The 18,359-nt window shown below is 39.4% G+C and overlaps 1 protein-coding gene across 3 annotated transcripts in view; it reads left to right on the top strand.

Annotated features, from left to right (window-relative positions):
- Window positions 1-18,359, top strand: part of LOC127651060 (adenylate cyclase type 2-like) — an 82,875-nt gene that overhangs the window by 18,648 nt on the left and 45,868 nt on the right. For all 3 annotated transcript variants that reach the window (XM_052136764.1, XM_052136766.1, XM_052136765.1), the window contains exon 3: window positions 9,803-9,964. In XM_052136764.1, the coding sequence (XP_051992724.1) occupies window positions 9,803-9,964 (162 nt within the window). The remainder of the gene's footprint in view (window positions 1-9,802; window positions 9,965-18,359) is intronic.

The following is an 18,359-nucleotide window of genomic DNA, read 5'->3' on the forward strand; positions in this document are numbered from 1 at the left end:
CAACAGTGACCACATGAGTTAGTGTTACAGTCTCATAAAAGCTACAGAAGTATATATGTATCTTTGTTTTTTCAAATGTACATGCTTGTTTGCTTCAATCAAAATTTTGTAATGATTAATCTGGGGCTGGTTGGTTTTGTTCATGGCTTAGATCAACTCTTTATTAACATAGTTTTGGAAATCCCTATGGAGAAAATGAATTATAAAATATATTTTGGGAATCAAGGCTACTTAAGAACTTAGTGGTCACTGTTTTGCTCTATTGCAGCCAATGACCTCTACATCCATAAATGTATCATTTATCTTTTTATCTCACTTATTTACATTTATATTTATGCATTTGGCAGACGCTTTTGTCCAAAGTAACTTACAGTGCACATATTACAGGGACAATCCCCCCGGAGCAACCTGGAGTTAAGTGCCTTGCTCAAGGACACAATGGTGGTGGCTGTGGGGCTCAAACCAGCAACCTTCTGATTACCAATTATGTGTTTTAGCCCACTACGCCACCACAATTCTATGCACTTAGAATCAGAATTAAGTATTTACTATGCATAAAACACATCTTGTTTGAATACAGTATGTAGGCAAAGAAATTACTTAGAAAGTGCTAATAATTAAATCAAAATCTTGCAGATATTCACAGTGTAGTGTACATTTTTTCCAGTCATTTGCAAAATAATTCATGAATTTTGGTGTGCAAGCTGTTCTGCGCACTGAATCATTATTTAGTTACTTTAACTCAACTTAACACATGAGTCTGGCTAATAACTGAGGCAAAGACTCAACATAAATGAATGTCTTGGTGTAATTATAACAACTGGCGCTATTTTTGTCTGCGTATGCATCCTTCAAATGAATCCAATTTAAACAGCCTTTTGAGGTGCATTCAGCAAAGCCACCAACACTCAACCACTCAACAAGATGGCAAATGCATCCATTGTTTGGCCGTTTTTTAGAAATGCTGACTGCAAGATGAAAGATTGGGTGTTCCATGCAGGAGTAAATGCACTGTAGCTCCCTGTGAGTCATCCAGGCTGTTTGCTCGACATGATTTAATAACTAAATAACTTGGATGGGCTAAGTGATCTGGAAACGATGAGATATGCATATGTGACACAGAATGACTCTGGATCAAAAGGAGGCAACATTTCATTAGGAACTACTTCAGTAAGAGCTGTGTGTAACCTAAAATATGACAAGCATTTTGAAAGCTCAGTCATAATATGCCCACCTCTGTGCAACCCTGGAGAGATGGCACCATCAAATGTGGGTATTATATTGGTGAGTAACCAAAAGCTTAAAAGTTTTAGTCACATTGTGTGATCATGCCAAAAAAAAAACAGCAGACCAGCATAAATTACCAGGCTGGTCCCAAGGATGTCTTTAAATCCTGAAGAATTAGCATTGCCATTCATTTTAATGAAAGTTGCTAAATTGGCGTATGATGTAGGTGTGTGATTACAATTCTGCCATCTTTTGTTATGGGAACCACAAAAGTTTTGGAGTCATTTGCCCGAGCCATACATGTGTGTAGGGTTGGAAACCAAAAACCGGGGCTAGAAGCTTGGCAATGCAACAGGGGCTAGAAACTGGGCAATGCTAACCAGCCAAACCTTGAACCATAGGCCTGTCCAAGCTGGGTTATGCTGGTTTGATGCTGGTCTATATATTGAACCAACATTGCTGTGCAAGCTTGTGAAGCAGGTCAACCCACATTCAAGGTGGGCATGCTTCCATATGTACTACACCATACTACTGTTGCAGTCTGAGATAACGTGGTGTAACTGATGGGTTAACACTGGAGAAACCCATAATTTTGATGGTGAAATTTCAAATAAGCTTGTTAATTAGGCTTCAGATAAGTGACGCAAATACTAGTTGGGTTCAGCCACTCTGAACGAGCTTCTTGCTGATTAGAACTCAAAGTACTACAGAAAAGTACCAATTAGCAAAGCGTTTCTGGATGTGTCTTGAAGTAGCATAGAGCACACTTATTAGTGGAAATGAATAGCACAGTGGCTATGTCAACAGACATTATAGGCTTAGAGAGCACTATTAAGCTATCCTTTTTTTTTTTACTGTTTGTAACTAAACACTTCTTTAACACCACACTCTACGCTACTTTGAAGTTCTTTTGGGCCAGCGGTGTGACATGACTAGCTGCCGAGTCACATTGCTTGAGCGCTAATAACCTATACTCTCAGTTGCATTGTCACCAGAATGGATCGAAGTAGTAGTGCTGATGAAAGGCCCTAACTATTACTATTACAGAGATCTATAGTGCAGGCATCATTAACCCACAGCAGTGGTTCTCTATTACAGTTGCTTGTGAAAAGCCAGTGCCTTTGTGTGTTGTATAGAAGAGAGAACATAATTGAGCCTCAGAGCCAGCAGAGGAACAAAAGGCAGAGCTTACTCACCTTATGCCAATCAGCCTGAGGGCAAATCAGGAGACAAGGACCCTGATAACTTGCATAGTCTCATGGGGCCCTGTTTCCCACAATTGAATGCTGTTAGACGTGGCAATTGAATACCTTTTGAAAAGTGTAAAAAGGGATGAGAACAAATGAAGTGATGAGAGAGTGAAGGAGGTTTGAAATTACTCAAGAAAAATTATTTTGAGTCAATCACATTTCAAAAATTTTTAAGTAAGAGGGCAAAAGGTGGATGCCCCTTTTTTTGCTATTGGTACAGTAAGTGAAAGAGCACTTATCAGGCTGTGATACAGTATCTGTTCAACAGCCATGAAAACGAAAAAGTTACTGCGTTAGGGACTGAGAAATGTGAATGAGATTTGATTGTGAGTGAATAATACAGTAAATAGTTGCAGAGTTAAGTTAGTTACTTAGTTACTGTAACTTATATAAATGTCCTATAGTAGCTTTGTGACCACTGTCACTGTGGTGAGCCAAATGTTGTTGAGCATGTGTGGGGGTGGTTTGGTTGATGGGTGGTGTTCGCTATTTTGCGTTCCGTTCTGCATAATGTGGCGGCTCATTGTTGCTTAGCACAGCCCATTCGGCAAGTTTCGCGGCCGAACCACCGGCCCGCTCGGTTCACACAATTGACCTTCCACCCCTGATAGGTCCGAAAGTGCGTCGGCCCATCGGGAAAATGCCCGGTATGCCAGATTAACAGTCCAGTTCACTTTTATTGAATACTATCAATAAATAATGGTAATACAACCCATTAAGCAAACAGTTTCTGAGACACGAGTTCAGAACAACTTTTGATAATTGTACACATGTACAAAAAATCAAACAGCTGCTAAGCTAATGGGCGCATTGGAGTTTTGTTTGCTTATATGTCATCTTCCAAGCTTTGTGCAGTAGAATGCCTTTATGGTCAGAGTTCGGAGATATCAAATCGGAATATCTCACATCCAGCTTTGAATGGCATGCATTAGTATGTTAAAAATTAGTACATTAAAAATAAGATTACAAAAGTGCCTGCAATGAGTTTATGACAGTTCTGTTTTGACTTTTTTAGTTAAAGAAAAATTAGAAGAACCAAAGACCAAAGCTGTGTTACAAACCTGAGTCAGGCAGCAACAAAAAATAAAGGGCCAACAGGCAGCGACAATTTCGCATTCAGCATTTTATTATAACAAAACTCAATTCCAAAGATTGTTTAAGCCAGTCTGGGTTTGCTTTCTCAGAACTAGCATGTAGCGTACACTGTAAGACTAGCTCCCCATCCCAAAAAAGTGCATTTTCCCATGGGGAGGTTATGTATTTTGAAGCACATGCATTACGGTGTTCGCAATCAAGCACTCAGACGTCAGCTCCTGCAATGGACAACACAAGAAACATAACAGAGATAGAATCAAAACACAACAATGCAATAGGGCCACAGCAGTTTTTAATGTATGAGCCTAAAAGTTAAGTAATAGGGAATTTTGAGGTATTGAATTTAGCTCTAATGCTTATTGAAAATTCAATTAGTATGTGACAAGAGTGTTTGTCGTGTCAAGATGCAATTTTATAACATGGTTGTGTGTCCCAATATTGTCACACTGTCTTACTACATTCTCAAAAGGCTTTCCTATCATTAGCAAAAGCACATACGTTTAGTGCAGAGTATAAGTATACTAATTAGTGCACGGCTTGTCATACCAAAGTCTTTTTAACAATTCAGGTCACTCGGCGGCAGAGGCGTACAGGCCATCGGGAGAACCGGGACTTTTCCCAGTGGGCCGGCCTTGAAAGTGGGCCATGATATGATGAAGGGGGCCATGAAACGTGCCTTGATATGGTGAAGGGGGCTGCTATATGCAGAAGCGGACAGCAAAACACTTTTCTACAAACAACTATATAGCTAATGCACTTGCTTGTTCTCGAGTTGACTGACAGGCAATGTCTGTATCTAAAAGGTGATTGGCTCTTGTACCTGTAGGGCGGGACTTCCTTTCAACATTTGTTTACTGCTGTGCATTCCAGTTTCTCCCATTCATTTAAATAGAAATGACCATTCTCTGCTAAATAGTCTCTGGTCTTACCCATTGTTTAACACGTTAAGTGTTGTGTGTTAATTATCATCAGTTTTTCTTCTTCGTTGTGAGTCCTGGTAAGTAGCCTATTTTTGGGTCTGCATGTGAGAACACGGCATCTTATTCTTATTTTGCGTCATTGTTCTTTTGATGGTACAGTAGGCTATTAAATTATTCCATTTCCATTTACTCTCCTGATACAAAAGCAGAGCAGACTGGTTAACTGGACCTTAAACTAATTTATTATGAACCTGTTATGTGAGTCTTATTTATTAAATACCATATGTTGCCTAGGCAACCCTTGAACGAGATGTTTCACATTTGTTATACATTAATTTTATGTGGAATTCTGTCTCATAGCAATCATAATATAGATAAACCATTACCATATACCAGTTATAAAAAGGGATATACCATTTACTTTACCCATATTGAATATATATGTTAGAATAGAATATAATTAGATAATTGTGTACACATGTTTATTAAGTTTCCAAGAAACAGATTCTTTCTAGGTAACTAGGGCTCATCCCACTTTCATCCCTCTGTGCAAACCTGTTACGTCTTCATTTCTGGGCACCCAAAGCTATGTGAAATAACTCAAATTAACCCTGCTATGGTTGTCATACCCAAGCCAGAAATAGTTCTGCTGTAAATTTATTAAAAGACTTAGACACATAGTATGATTATACAATTTTTTTATCAACTGAAATAATCCGACCCGCCACAGGACCACATTAATAATAAGCTAAAATTATAATTAGACTTGTTAATATTTTAATGTATCATTGGATTAATGGTATTTGAATTCTTGGCTGAGTTTAAGAGTTTTTCCCCCCTTTTCTCTTCATCTAGTGCATAGAATTCAAGATCTGTGATGCACTATCAGTACCTCAATGCAAATCTCATTGGCAGGTAAAATGTTGGGAACAAAGTGGTAACTTTTTTAACACAATTTATTAATCTTTGTTAATGATAGTTAAGAACAATTGCAATTGTCCTTTGTTAGTTCATTTTAGTTCATAGTGTATAAACTCATGTTATCAAATGTAACCTTATTATAAAGCATTACCAACTATTGTATATAAATTGGGAAGCTTACTCCATGATCAATACCTGCAAACTGCTCAAACCAGCCACAACTGTAATTATTCTCAGCTGAACAAGTTGTGAACAAGATCATTTAGAAGAAATACATTTACCATACGATTAGTGGTCTTTACAGTGCTGACTCGTTTAAAACATCATCTGTTTACACAGTATATCTGTGCTTATCTGAGTTAGTACACTTGATTTATCTCGTGCCCTATCTTTCTGGCTGTTTCCAGACATTCTGCTAGCTTCCTCAATGTCAGGATTTACTGGGTGCCAGTGACAGGAAAAAGACAGAATATTTGGGATTCATTGTGGATTCTGCAGGCATACAATTGGCCTGATATAGGATAAGACCACTGAATTGAACTGTCAATCCTAATACTGCTCACAGATAGACCAGGACTTTAAGCAGTCATGAAACTGGCAAACAATCACTGCATGGAACAGATTACGTATTTAACCTTGCCAATTTTTGAGGCTGAACTCCAGCACTTCATAAAAATAAATGTTGTATTGATCTTTTTACAATATGCATGGCCATATTTACACCTTGGATTAACATGTGTTTTCAATGTATAAGATTGCATTTGCAAAAAAGAGATGAATATACTAAAATTTGCTTCGGTGACCCAAAATGTACCTTTGTCAGCTTCCAAAAAAATTTTCAATGAAGGAAAAACCTTGATTAAAAAGTGATAGAAACCATTTAGTTATTTAATGATTTTTAAACTCACTAAAAGATGGAACATTTTCACTTGCAATGTGTAAATGTAGTCCAGATATAGAATATCCATATACTAGCCTTATAAGAAATGCATGTTAATGCAAGGTGTAAATGGAGTCATTGTTGCAAAGCAGCTTTACAAAATCACCTATACGTTCACATTGTATTCAAGCATTTTAGTGAAATAGTAAATACACTCTTCTAACTGTGACCATCACATATGGTATCTTTAATATAAAGATAATAATGATCATCATGACAATGAAAGTGTAACATTTGAGTATGAGTACAAGACGAAGACAATACAATGATTTAAAGTGAACCCAGGTGCAGTTTAATAAACCAAATCAAAACAGAAAACCTGATAAAACTTGACTATGACACGAACAGGACAATGACTATGAATGAAGCAGACTCCTTGACTAATGACCATGAACAAAATTGAAATCTAACAATACTCGAAAAAACACAATAGCAAACATGAGGGCTTCAATACACAGTCTGGGGTAACAAGACAACCAGAGTATCAACTGAACTTATAAAAAAGATAACAAGACAATGAATCAAAACCAATCAAAAGGCACAGCTTTAAACATGAAACAAGGAAATCACATGAGAAACAAGGAATAGGAAGCATGAAAACTAAACTTCAAAATAAAGGTCCAGCCTACTAGCTACCTCTACTGGTCAATAGGGGAAAGTCCCCACATGACATAGCCCCCATTTAACATGCTGTTCCTGATGCCCAAAACAAGAACTTGGGAGGGCCAGGGTGGTCAATGAGCAGGAGACCATGGCATAGCAAGCGGGTCAGCAGACTTGGGCAGAGCAGGCGGAGTACCCAGAGACAAGGGCGGTCAAGGCTACCAGGGCAGAACAGTCTGAAGGCCTGGAGACTAGGGCAGTCCAGGTGACCAGGGCGGAGCAAATGAAGGGTCCAGAGACTTGGGCAGTCCAGACGACCAGGGCGGAGCTGATGCAGGACCCGGTGACCAAGAAGGAGCTGGCTGATCACCAGTAGACCAGGGCAGTCCAAGCGACCAGGGTGGAGTTGCAGAAGGTGGGGACTCAGAGGGTGGAGATGCTGGAGGTGGAGACTCTCAAGGCGCGGGACTCAGGCAGTGAACTGACAAAGCTCACAGAATTCTGCAACATAGTCCTCAAGGGGACATTCCCCCGGTGAAGATGCATAGGCGCTACTGATTGGTTTGTCATGGTGGCTGAGTATTCTGTAAGGTTGAGCAGGGCAGGCTGAGTACAACCTCCTTAACCTAAAACTTTAGCCTAAACTTAACCAACAGTGTTTTAAAAATAAATAAGACATTAAAAAGACATCCTTACAGTTACAGTGTTTTAAAATGGAAAATTGAAATGAAAAGCACCTTTCCTGAAGCAACCACGGCATTTTGTGTCGCTTATAAATTATGACACTTTCATTTCACATGTCAGCTTGCATTCTTGACTGGTTTTTAAACTCAGTCCTCAAAGTCCAAAGTTCAAAACCCTACGAGGTGAGCTATCATGCAAGCTAATCACATTGTAAGAAGTGTATATATGTAAGTGGGTCTGTAGTACAAGCATTAAAATTGATCATTTTTATACAGTAAAAGTCGATATCATAACATAGTATTTCAAATAAGTATTTAGAAAGTCATACTCAGTCAATGAAGTCATGATTTGAGTGAAAGGGAATAAAACACACTGTTGTTGTAGCGCCTCTAGTGTAGATTTTTCCTGAAAACTTCAGGGAATTGTACCTGGAGACATATGACATTTTGCAAAAATTTTATTAGATTCATGTTTTCACAGTGAAACCAGGTTGAATAATATCACCTATAGGAATTATGTATACAGAGAACAACATAGGCCCTAAGACAGAGCCTTGTGGCACCTCATACTTCACTTCTGTAAGTTTTGACAGCTCCTCAAAAACATGTGGTGGTGATTACGCAAGTAGGATCTAAACCAGGCTAATCCCAACCAGGCAGAGGTGAATGTGAGAGACATTCCCCGCCCAAGAGCCCAGCAGAGACTACTGTCTGATAGGGGGTTCTCTCTCCTTCAGCTATATGTAACAATATCTGAGTGTGTCTCTAATCTTCTTTTGCACAGCCACCTGAAAGAGGGTAAATGGTGATCGATAAGGCTGAAGACTGGATTTCGTCTGGAAAAATCACTGGCCTGCAATCGGTTTGTTTTTGGCACTGTGTGTGTTTGTGGTCTGTGAGATTGACCAAGCCAGAAATCCATTAAGCTTTGCTCCAGTTCAGTGCCCTTTTTGCAAAAAAAGAAAAAGAAAAAAGCACTCAGTATAACAGAAAAAAAATAAAGCTTTTGAATATTTATGAGTGCATTACATCTTTCAGGTATTAAAAACCTGATGGAATATGTAACTTGGCACAAACATAAAGCAACATAGATCATATTTTCTCTTCACTGACCATTTCCGTTATATCGGTTTCCTAAATTTCTCAGAGAATACAATGCCATAAATCTAATCACATGAAGGATGTACAGTTTGCCATTTATTATCACAAAACAATACCCAAGGATGCTTGAGGACCTGATATAAAGTGGACCCCAAATACATTTACCAAATAAATGAATAAATGGACATGAAAATATATTGCATTTGATTTAAAAAATGTGAGAAGAGATTGCAAAAGGGATATTAGACACATGAAACTAGCACATCTATTTGGGAAAAGGGTTGACTGTGACAATTATAGGGTGTAGCAATCATTATACAAAAATGGCAACAGAATTTTGACAGAAATCAGAATGAAATATGGCATCAGAATGAAATATTCCAGAAAGTGTAATAAGCTACTATGAGTTATTTTAATACCCTAATTGTTTAACTTTTATCTATGAGACTTCTTTGAATCATGTGACTGGGTCACATTAATTGTTGATAACCATTGCACTTACATCTATCTTACATTTCTCTCTCCTATTTTTCTGAATGGTGTTAACAGGTGAGGCTGACTTGAGGGTGATTTTGCCAAGTACGACATGTTCTTGAATCAATACCATTGTTGATCTTAGGACAATATCCTGTCTACAAATCAGATTTTCATATTTAGGGTTAAGACTAGGATTAGATTTAGGGCTGTGTTTGGGTCTTAAATTGCAGTCTTGGGTGTTGAGGACAACATCCCAACCTAGGTTGGATATTAAACCAACCTTCAAGCAAAATCTTTTCCCTCTGATTTTAGGATATAATGTTAGGGTTAGGGGTAAACAGGGGATAGTTGGGCCAGAAAAATAATTTCTCCACTTTGTTTGCCAATCCAGTCAAACCATTTAAACTCCAGTCCAGTTTCTGATTTGTTTGACCCAGTACTCACATTCCATCTTCATTAAGCCCGTGTACTGTAATGGAATGAACACTTTTCACATTTCTGAGTTTGGGACATGGAACTACACTATATCGGGGTAAACTTCTAAAAAGGTACATGGGATACCAGTGCTTCTCTCTCTCTTTGCAGGTGTCATTTTTCCTGTTCATTGTATTTGTGGTCTACACCATGCTGCCGTTCTCCATGATGGAAGCCTTCATTGCAAGTGTCCTCACTTCATCCTCCCACACACTAGTGCTTAGCATCTGCCTCTCAAACTCTGCCAACCACATGGAGTCCCTCGTCTGGCAGGTAAGTGTGTGTTTGTGTGTGTGCACGTGTGTGTGTGTGAATTTGTGTGTGTGTGTACACTGTTTCATTTCGTTGTCTGAAACTGTGTGGGCGAAGAATAGAACAGCTAGTATCTAAGAATAAATGAGACCACATAGAGACCAGATAGTCCTATATAAAGGAGTGTGTTTTGAATATGAGAATATTTTTGGGTTTAGTTAGATGATATGAGTCACAGAGAGAGAGTGAATGTGGAAGGGGGATTGTTAAGCGTGATAGTGTTTTACCATGACCTCTATGGCTTTGCTCTCAAAGAGGGCACACACAAATCTCAAATCTCAGAGCCTTCCACTGTCAGTCAGGCTGTGTCGCTTATCATATGGACTTCCCAGTTAAATGACAAACATCCATGACGAAATAATTGGCATCTCCAGTGTATTTCAACCTAGAAGTTTAGCTGTTTCAGATAGATGCTGATTTTCTTTTCTTTCTTCTCTATTAAGTCTTTTGACATTACCAGGGCTGGATGTAGGCATGGGCAGGTGAACGTGAGTCTTGCCCACCCAATCAATCATTTGGCAAATGCAGTATTTTTTACAATTTGTGCATTGGTTTAAAGCAGTTTAGGGGTGGGCTGTGTATTGCAAACTTTGAGGCTGGGCTGTAGACCGCCCCAACCAATCACAACAAAGCACCAGAAATTTGTAGTATTTTTCTATTTTTGTCACTGGCCCAAAGCAACGACACACTCAAGAAGCGGCTGCTGCAAACCAGAGAGTCATAGACGTCACACGAATGAGAACAGAAATAAGAGATGTTTTTGTGCAATGCATAGGTTTAAAGTTTCCATAAAGAAGCCTGATAGTGTGTCTAGCAGTGACCATGTGGCTGCTGTTGATGTTCCACAAGCATGCTCTTCTTGCTTATCAAACATCTCCTTCTCCTTCCACCTCAGCTCCCCTGAGGTGGAAGGAGAGATGATCTTCACTGCAGATGTTAGCGAAAAACTGAACTTAGGGCCTAAGTAATAAAACGTATCAGTTTTGATTCTAAAATCCATGGATTTGATCCTACGTCAAAAGTGAGGAACAAATTGAGATTTATTAAGGCAGAAGCTGACATGAAAATGTTATTTTGAATTCATCAACTGACAAGCATGAGTACGAACCAAAGTTATTATTGTAAACTAAAATGAAAACTAAATTTACATTTTTTTTGTCGGAAACTGAAATAAAAATCAGCATAATTGGAAAACCTGAAAATTAAATACAATTAAATAATATAAAAAAAATATTTAGTTTGAGTTTTTGTTGCAGTAGGTTTTTAAACCTTTAAACCCGCTATCACCTTAACATGAAGATGAGTAAATATCATCTTTTGCAGCAATTCGCTCAGAATCTGGTTACCACGACAATGACGCCCAATGATGCATTGACCTTTTTGAGAAATTGGACAATTGGTGAGTTGAATTTGCATGCCATTCCCCCTGACATACAGGTATAAAAGGGAGGCCAGCAGGCAAGTTCATTCAGATTTCTTCTTCGGAGCCGAACAGTCGTACTAACAGCAAGCTGAAGTCGTCTGCTCACTCATTCACCTTCCCTCTCAGAGCATTGATGTTGGATCTACGGCGCTTTCCAGTGGTCTCTCTCCACTCTGCACTCCTCTGCAGACTACAATCCTGGGTGCTTCAACAGCGCTTCTGAAAGAGTTTATTTTCTCTAAAAGAGTGTGGCCAGTGACGTTAAACATCTTGTTAAAGGTTTTTTTTTAAGATGCCCTTCCGTCTCTGTGCAGTTCCTGGATGCGGTCGTTACCTCTCCTGCCTCTGACGGTCATGAACACTGCCTCACGTGTCTGGGCCAATGTCACGTTGAGGAAGCGTTCATGGATGGTTCATGTTCTCACTGCGAGAACATGACCATGGCCACTTTACGGCGCGGCAATCCTTCTTCCGAGGGAGCACCTCTTCAGCCGTCCCCCTTCCCAGCCCTCCTACCTACTGGTACATTGCTGGTGTGGCTGACGCTGGAGACATTTCACGGGCTTCACTGGGTACTGGCAGCCTGTGGTTAATTCCCCACGGGCCACCCACCCCACAGTGCGATCGCTGGCTTCTGTCCACACACCGTCCGCACCTTTTGCTGCCCGGACCCGATCCTTCAGCTCGTCCGCCCTCACTACCCTCGACGGTGGGGCGGCCGAGGGTTATGCCATGATTCCCCAGGTGGATAAGGCGATCGCGGCACACCTGTGCCCCCTGAGCACCGCCACCTGGCGGAATCGGCCGGCACTCCCTTCCTGAGCCTGTAGGACGACGTCATCTCTTTTCTCTGCATGGAGTTGTCAATGATAGTGCGCCTCAGAAACGAGCGTGCGCAGTCGGTGCTGAACTGCCTGAACTTATCCAGTTGGTAAATGTCGGTCCCACTGAAGTACTTTCAGAGGCTCCTGGGGCATATGGCATCCTCAGCGATGGTCACACCGCTTGGGTTGATGCATATGAGACTGCTACAGCACTGGCTCCAGAACCGAGTCCCGAGGCAAGCATGGCGCCACGGCACATATAGCATGGGTCTAACGCCCGCGGCTTGCCAACTTTTCAGCCCTTTGACCAACCTTGCATTCTTGCAGGTAGGAGTCCCCACATAGCAAGTGGCCAGGTGCGACGTGGTTACGACGGATGCCTCCAAGATTGGCTGGGGCGTCATGTGCAACGGGCACGCAGCTGCGGGCTCCTGGACAGGACCTCACCTGCCTTGGCACATAAACTGCCTCGAGTTGCTGGTGGTACTGCTCGCCTTGCGGAGGCTTCGGCTGTTGATTCAGGGCATGCATGTGTTGGTCCGATTGGATAACACCTCGACGGTCACCAAGACGGTTTACGCTCCCATCTCATGTCACAACTCGCCTCCTCCTCTGGAGTCAGCGGCGGCTCAAGTCGCTGCACGCCACTCACGCTCTGTGTAACCTCAACGTCACAGCAGATGCTCTGTCACGGCAGGTAATGCTCAGAGGAGAGTGGAGACTCCACCCTCAGGCGGGCCAGCTGATTTTGAGTCAATTCGGCAGGGCACAGGTAGACCTGTTTGCCTCCCAAGAATCCTCCCACTGCCTGCTCTTGTATGCCTTGACTGGAGCTCCCCTCGGCATAGACGCGCTGGCACACAGCTGACCACAAGAGCTGCGCAAATATGCATTCCCCACAGTATGCCTACTTGCACAGGTTCTGTGCAAGGTCAGGGAGGACGATAAGCAGGTCACCCTTGTGATTGTAGTAGAATTACTGAAATTATGAGTAGCTTGTAGCTTGGCAGACAACAGTTTTAAAGCAGCATCCCCAACACCAGTCCACAATGAGAAAGGGGGTAGTGAAAATCTCAGCCAACTCCCTCGCACCCTGATTCTTCCTCTTCCAGGACACCAGGACTAAGACAAGGACTTTTGTAGTTTTTTGAACTCTTATAAACAAGGACCGATCTCCCACCTCTTCTGGCATATGCACAGTTAGTTTCTGTTTTTATTTGAAGTATTCATTATGTAAATGTTTGGTACTGAACATGGCCTTTACCCTGAAAATCCTAATAAGTTGACTTTACTAAATTGATTGGTGTCTCTAAAACTTGTGTAATAATAATAATAATAATAATACAACTTTATTTTCTATAACGCCTTTAAACGTTGCACCTCAAAATGCTTTATAATAGAAACATTTAAATGCATTAATACAAGAAAACATGCAATTAGAAAACTTTTAAAATAATACAACAATAATCACATAATAATCACAGAAAAGCAACCCTAAAAAAGTGAGTTTTAAGAGAAGATTTAAAAATACTAAAATATTCAGCATGTCTAACCTCAGAGGGAAGAGAGTTACACAGTTTTGGAGCAAAAGAAGAGAATGCCCTACATAGACGAGTAGGAGGAACAATAAAAAAAAAAAAAAACAGACTCGGAGGAACGGAGATCACTCATTGGAGTGTAGGGTGTTAACATTTCAGACAAGTATTGAGGGGCCAAACCATGCAAAGCCTAGTAGGTAAGCATGAGAATTTTAAAGTCTACATGAAACTTGATAGGGAGCCAGTGCAAGGACTCCAAGACAGGATTGATTTGATCACTTGTCCTTGTCCTAATCAAGATTCTAGCAGCTGAGTTTTGAACATCTTGCAACTTATTTAAGGTAGATTTAGAAACTCCGACATGTAAAGAATTGCAATAATCAATACGAAAAAATACAAAAGTATTGATCAGTTTTTCAGCCACCGAGAAAGATAACATGGGGTGCAGTCTTGCAATGTTTCTGAGATGGAAGAATTATGTTTTAACAGGATTCTTGACATGAGGATCAAATGTTACATTTGTATCAAATATCACCCCCAAATATATCAATTTTGTTTGAAACTCCAGAGCAGAGCCATCCATATTTAAGGTCAAAGAACCAGCTTTACGAAGCTGGTGGGGTAAACCAATGAGCATAACCTCAGTCTTGTCACTGTTGAGACAAAGAAAATTTAGAGACATATATTATTTTTAGCTCAGTAAAACATTGTGCCAGGTTTTGAATGGATGTAAATCTGGGTAAAAATGATAATTAAGGCTGAGAGATCTTAAGAGCTGACCAAGGGGAAACATGTAAATGCTAAAAAGTAAGTGGCCCAAAATCGATCCCTAAGGAACACCACATTTAACCAAACCAACTTTGGACCTACATCCACCCAAGGAAACAAATTGCCAATGACGATAAGACTTGAACCAGTTTAATGCAGTATCAGTAACACCAAAGATTGTCTCAAGATGCTACAGTGTCAAAAGCGGTACTGAGATCAAGAAGGATCAGAATTGAAAGATAGCCAGCTATTAACAAGTCATTTGTGACTTTAACCAATGCCGTTTCGTGAAAGCCAGACTGAAGGGGCTCAAAAAGATTGTTTACAGTGAGATGAGTGTATAATTAAGAAGCCACAATTCGTTCTAAAATTTTTGCAAGAAAGGGAAGATTAGAAATGGGATGAAAGTTGTTAAGATTGTCCAAATCCAAGTTAGTCTTTTTAGGCACAGGGGTTACAGCAGCAGTTTTAAATGCTGCTGACACAACACCAGTGGACAGGTTGTCATTTATTATCCTCAAGACAACAGGACACAAAGAGATGAAACATGATTTAAACAAGTTGGAATAGGATCAACTATGGAAGTGGCAGCTTATATTTGTGATACCTCATTACCAAGAGAAACTAGGTCAAGTGAGGAGAAATTTGAGAAAGAGGTGCCAGAGAAATAAGAAATACTAAGAGGAGAAGCAGATGAGACAGGAGTATTAAGAATGCATTTACGAGTATTGTCGATCTTGTTACTGAAAAAAATCAAGAAATCTATTACAAAGGTGAGTTGAAGCAGGCACAATAGAGGAACTGTTACATTTGAGCAATTTGTTAATGGTATGAAACAGTTGTCTGGGATTTCTATGATTATTGACAATTATCTGAGAAAAATAACGGGACTTGTTGGGTACAATTTCTGCCTTATATATCCAAGCCTGGTGATGTAAGTTCAGGCCAGAGAGACGCCACATTCACTCCATTTTGCAACAAGCTTCCTTCATAGAGCACAGCTCATCATTATACCAGGGAGCAGAACGTACAAAGGAGACAGACTGTGATTTCATAGGATCAAATGAGTCCAAGCCAGACAAGAGAACCGTATTTAACATATATATGTTGTCCTCCAGAGGGTCAGATGGAGAAAAGCTATTTAAAGAGGAGTCAATAAAGTCAATGAAATCATAGAGATCAGTCTATGAGCTTTATGCTGAAATATAGGAACACGGATGGCATCAGATGATAAGTGTATAGAACTTTGCATTGAACAGCGATGTACTGTATATAGCGCTTAGGTCGCAGTATTCCAACATTTCGGCAAAGTTCATAGGAGTCAATCGCCAAATAAAAGTTCCTATTTAAGTTCAGCAATTTGCCAGCGATGTACCTTAAAGCCATGGAGAGGGAATCCACACCAACAGCAACCACGGGGTAGTGTAAGTCCGGGGCAGGGTGACAGGAGGGTTGATTCCCGCAGATAAAACTCAAAGATAAAAACAACAGTCCGAAAGATAAAATGTGAATCCGCAATGCAATAGGGTAAATAACAAGAGGGGACTTCAAAAGCTCCAAAATCCCACAACCACTCAAAATAAATCGATAAACATTTAAAAACAAAGAAAAACGGGAGAGAGGAGCAGCAGCCAAATGCGCCAGCATTCCCTTTCAAACTTTCAATCTTGTAATTAAGTTCACTCAACTTAGTGTTCATATAGAATCAAAAATTTAAGTTAAGGTTAATAGATAAAAGTGGACTTAACTCAGATTTGCTATGTGTATATATACTGTTGTTTCCACTTCATTTTAGTTGAATTGCTCAAATGTAGATCATACAATAACACAGCACAAATTATGAATATTAACTCATTCTAGGTCATTTATTATATAAACCTTTTTACCCCACAGAAATTCATATACTCATACTTCTGTTGCACATGCAAAAGGTGAACTAAAATATAGTTAACAGGGTCCAAATTGAACCAAGAAGACACAGGTCACCCTACACTGAGAAAAGAAAAAAGATTTTTGGGTTTAGGGTTAATTACTATTCATACACATTGGTTTCAGGGCTGGACTGGGAAGAGAAATCAGCCAGGGGTTTAACAGGGGTGGGGGTTCGGATGTTTGCTATCCTTTTCTGCATATTCGGCACGTTACGCGGCCGACCCACCGGCCCGCTCGGCTCTCCCAATGGCCAGTCCACCCCTGATCGCCCCCAAACTGTGTCGGCCCACCGGGAAAATGCCCGGTATGCCAGATTACCAGTCCAGCCCTGGTTAAGATATACCCTTAACCTATATAGCATGCTAAAATTGAGGAAAAAATTTACTCAAAGAAATTGGGTGCAAATTTCTGCCTCACTTTTTGGGGAATACATTTTATAGGTTGTTTTTTTCAGTGTAATGGTGTCATCACACGAAACAACATTTGCAACAAAACTACATAAATAATCCTTCAAAAGAACTAAAACCTGTATGAATTCTTAATATCTATTTAAATGCCCCAATAAGTTCCTGTTGACAAAGAAATCATAAATTAATAATTCAAGCACAAGGAACTATGGGTATTCCACATAGCCTCAATTTTGTACTCAGTCGTTTGAGTGTATTCTATAGTTATTTTTTTTTAGACAAATAAGTTTAAGGAACATAGACATTTGAGTTATGAGCCCAAAACTTTACATTTCAAGTAATGATTAAGACAACTTGATTTTATTTTCAGTAATGACAACATTAAGGTTTACAGTGTATATTATTTAATTATGTATGTCACTTTCTCTATACTTTTTCACATACCTTCATACTTAATCTGGATTTACTTATACAAATGTTTCTGGATCTTTATTCTTGTTGGCCCTAAATCAACATTTTAACCAACCAATCAGTCTTCTACACAAAAGTCATCTTTATGTTAAAAATTAAGAAATTTATACCATTAAAAATAATGGAAAAGTTCAATCTAAAGGAAATGAGTATAGTCAGGGCATTTATTACTTATATTTTTCAATAATTTCATTATATTGTTTTAAATGCATGTTCTATACTTGGAAGCACATGTCATTTAACCTGTCCTCAGCAAGAGGTCACAAAGTTAAACAAATTTACAAATATAAATATCAAATTAAAGGTAGGGATCTGTAAGATATCAAACAATACACAAAGTTAACTTTGAATTATATTTTCCATAAAAGACTGCCTATCAAATGTGTCCTCACTTTGCGTCAACTCAGTCAGATATTTTATTATCTGAATAAATCAGACAATGTCATGGTCAGCTATAACACTGAGGACCCCTTTCACTGCCTGCTCATGGTGGATGCAACAGTAGGACACGTGGTCTGGTAAGGTTTATATATGTATATCTTTTTTTTTTCACATTTTAAATAAACAGTATTTAATTCTCTGTGGTCACAGCTTCAATATGTCAAGTCCATCATTCCCATTATGATTGAAATGGTAGAAATGTGGGATACATTTTGGCATTTTAGTTTAAGTTATAGAGGCGGCTTTAACTGAGGGAGAAAAATGGCACATTTACACATGGTTATGATGGAAAAAGAATCAACCTTGTCAACTTTCAGAATAGTGTGAAAACAGCAACAAAAAACAACATTTTATATTATATATATACATACATATACATACTGTATTTTATCTATGAATTTCTTAACTGAACACTATTATCAGATAATCAAAGACTTTACACTCTTGTTGGATGGATCAAATTAAAATAGTATGCTTTTTAATGTGTCTGACTGAGTTTATTGAAATGACAGATACATGTGAAGTGAATAAATTAAATTTTGTTATTTTTTT

This window comes from Xyrauchen texanus, chromosome 10 (genome assembly GCF_025860055.1).
Source record: "Xyrauchen texanus isolate HMW12.3.18 chromosome 10, RBS_HiC_50CHRs, whole genome shotgun sequence".
Taxonomy (NCBI): domain Eukaryota; kingdom Metazoa; phylum Chordata; class Actinopteri; order Cypriniformes; family Catostomidae; genus Xyrauchen; species Xyrauchen texanus.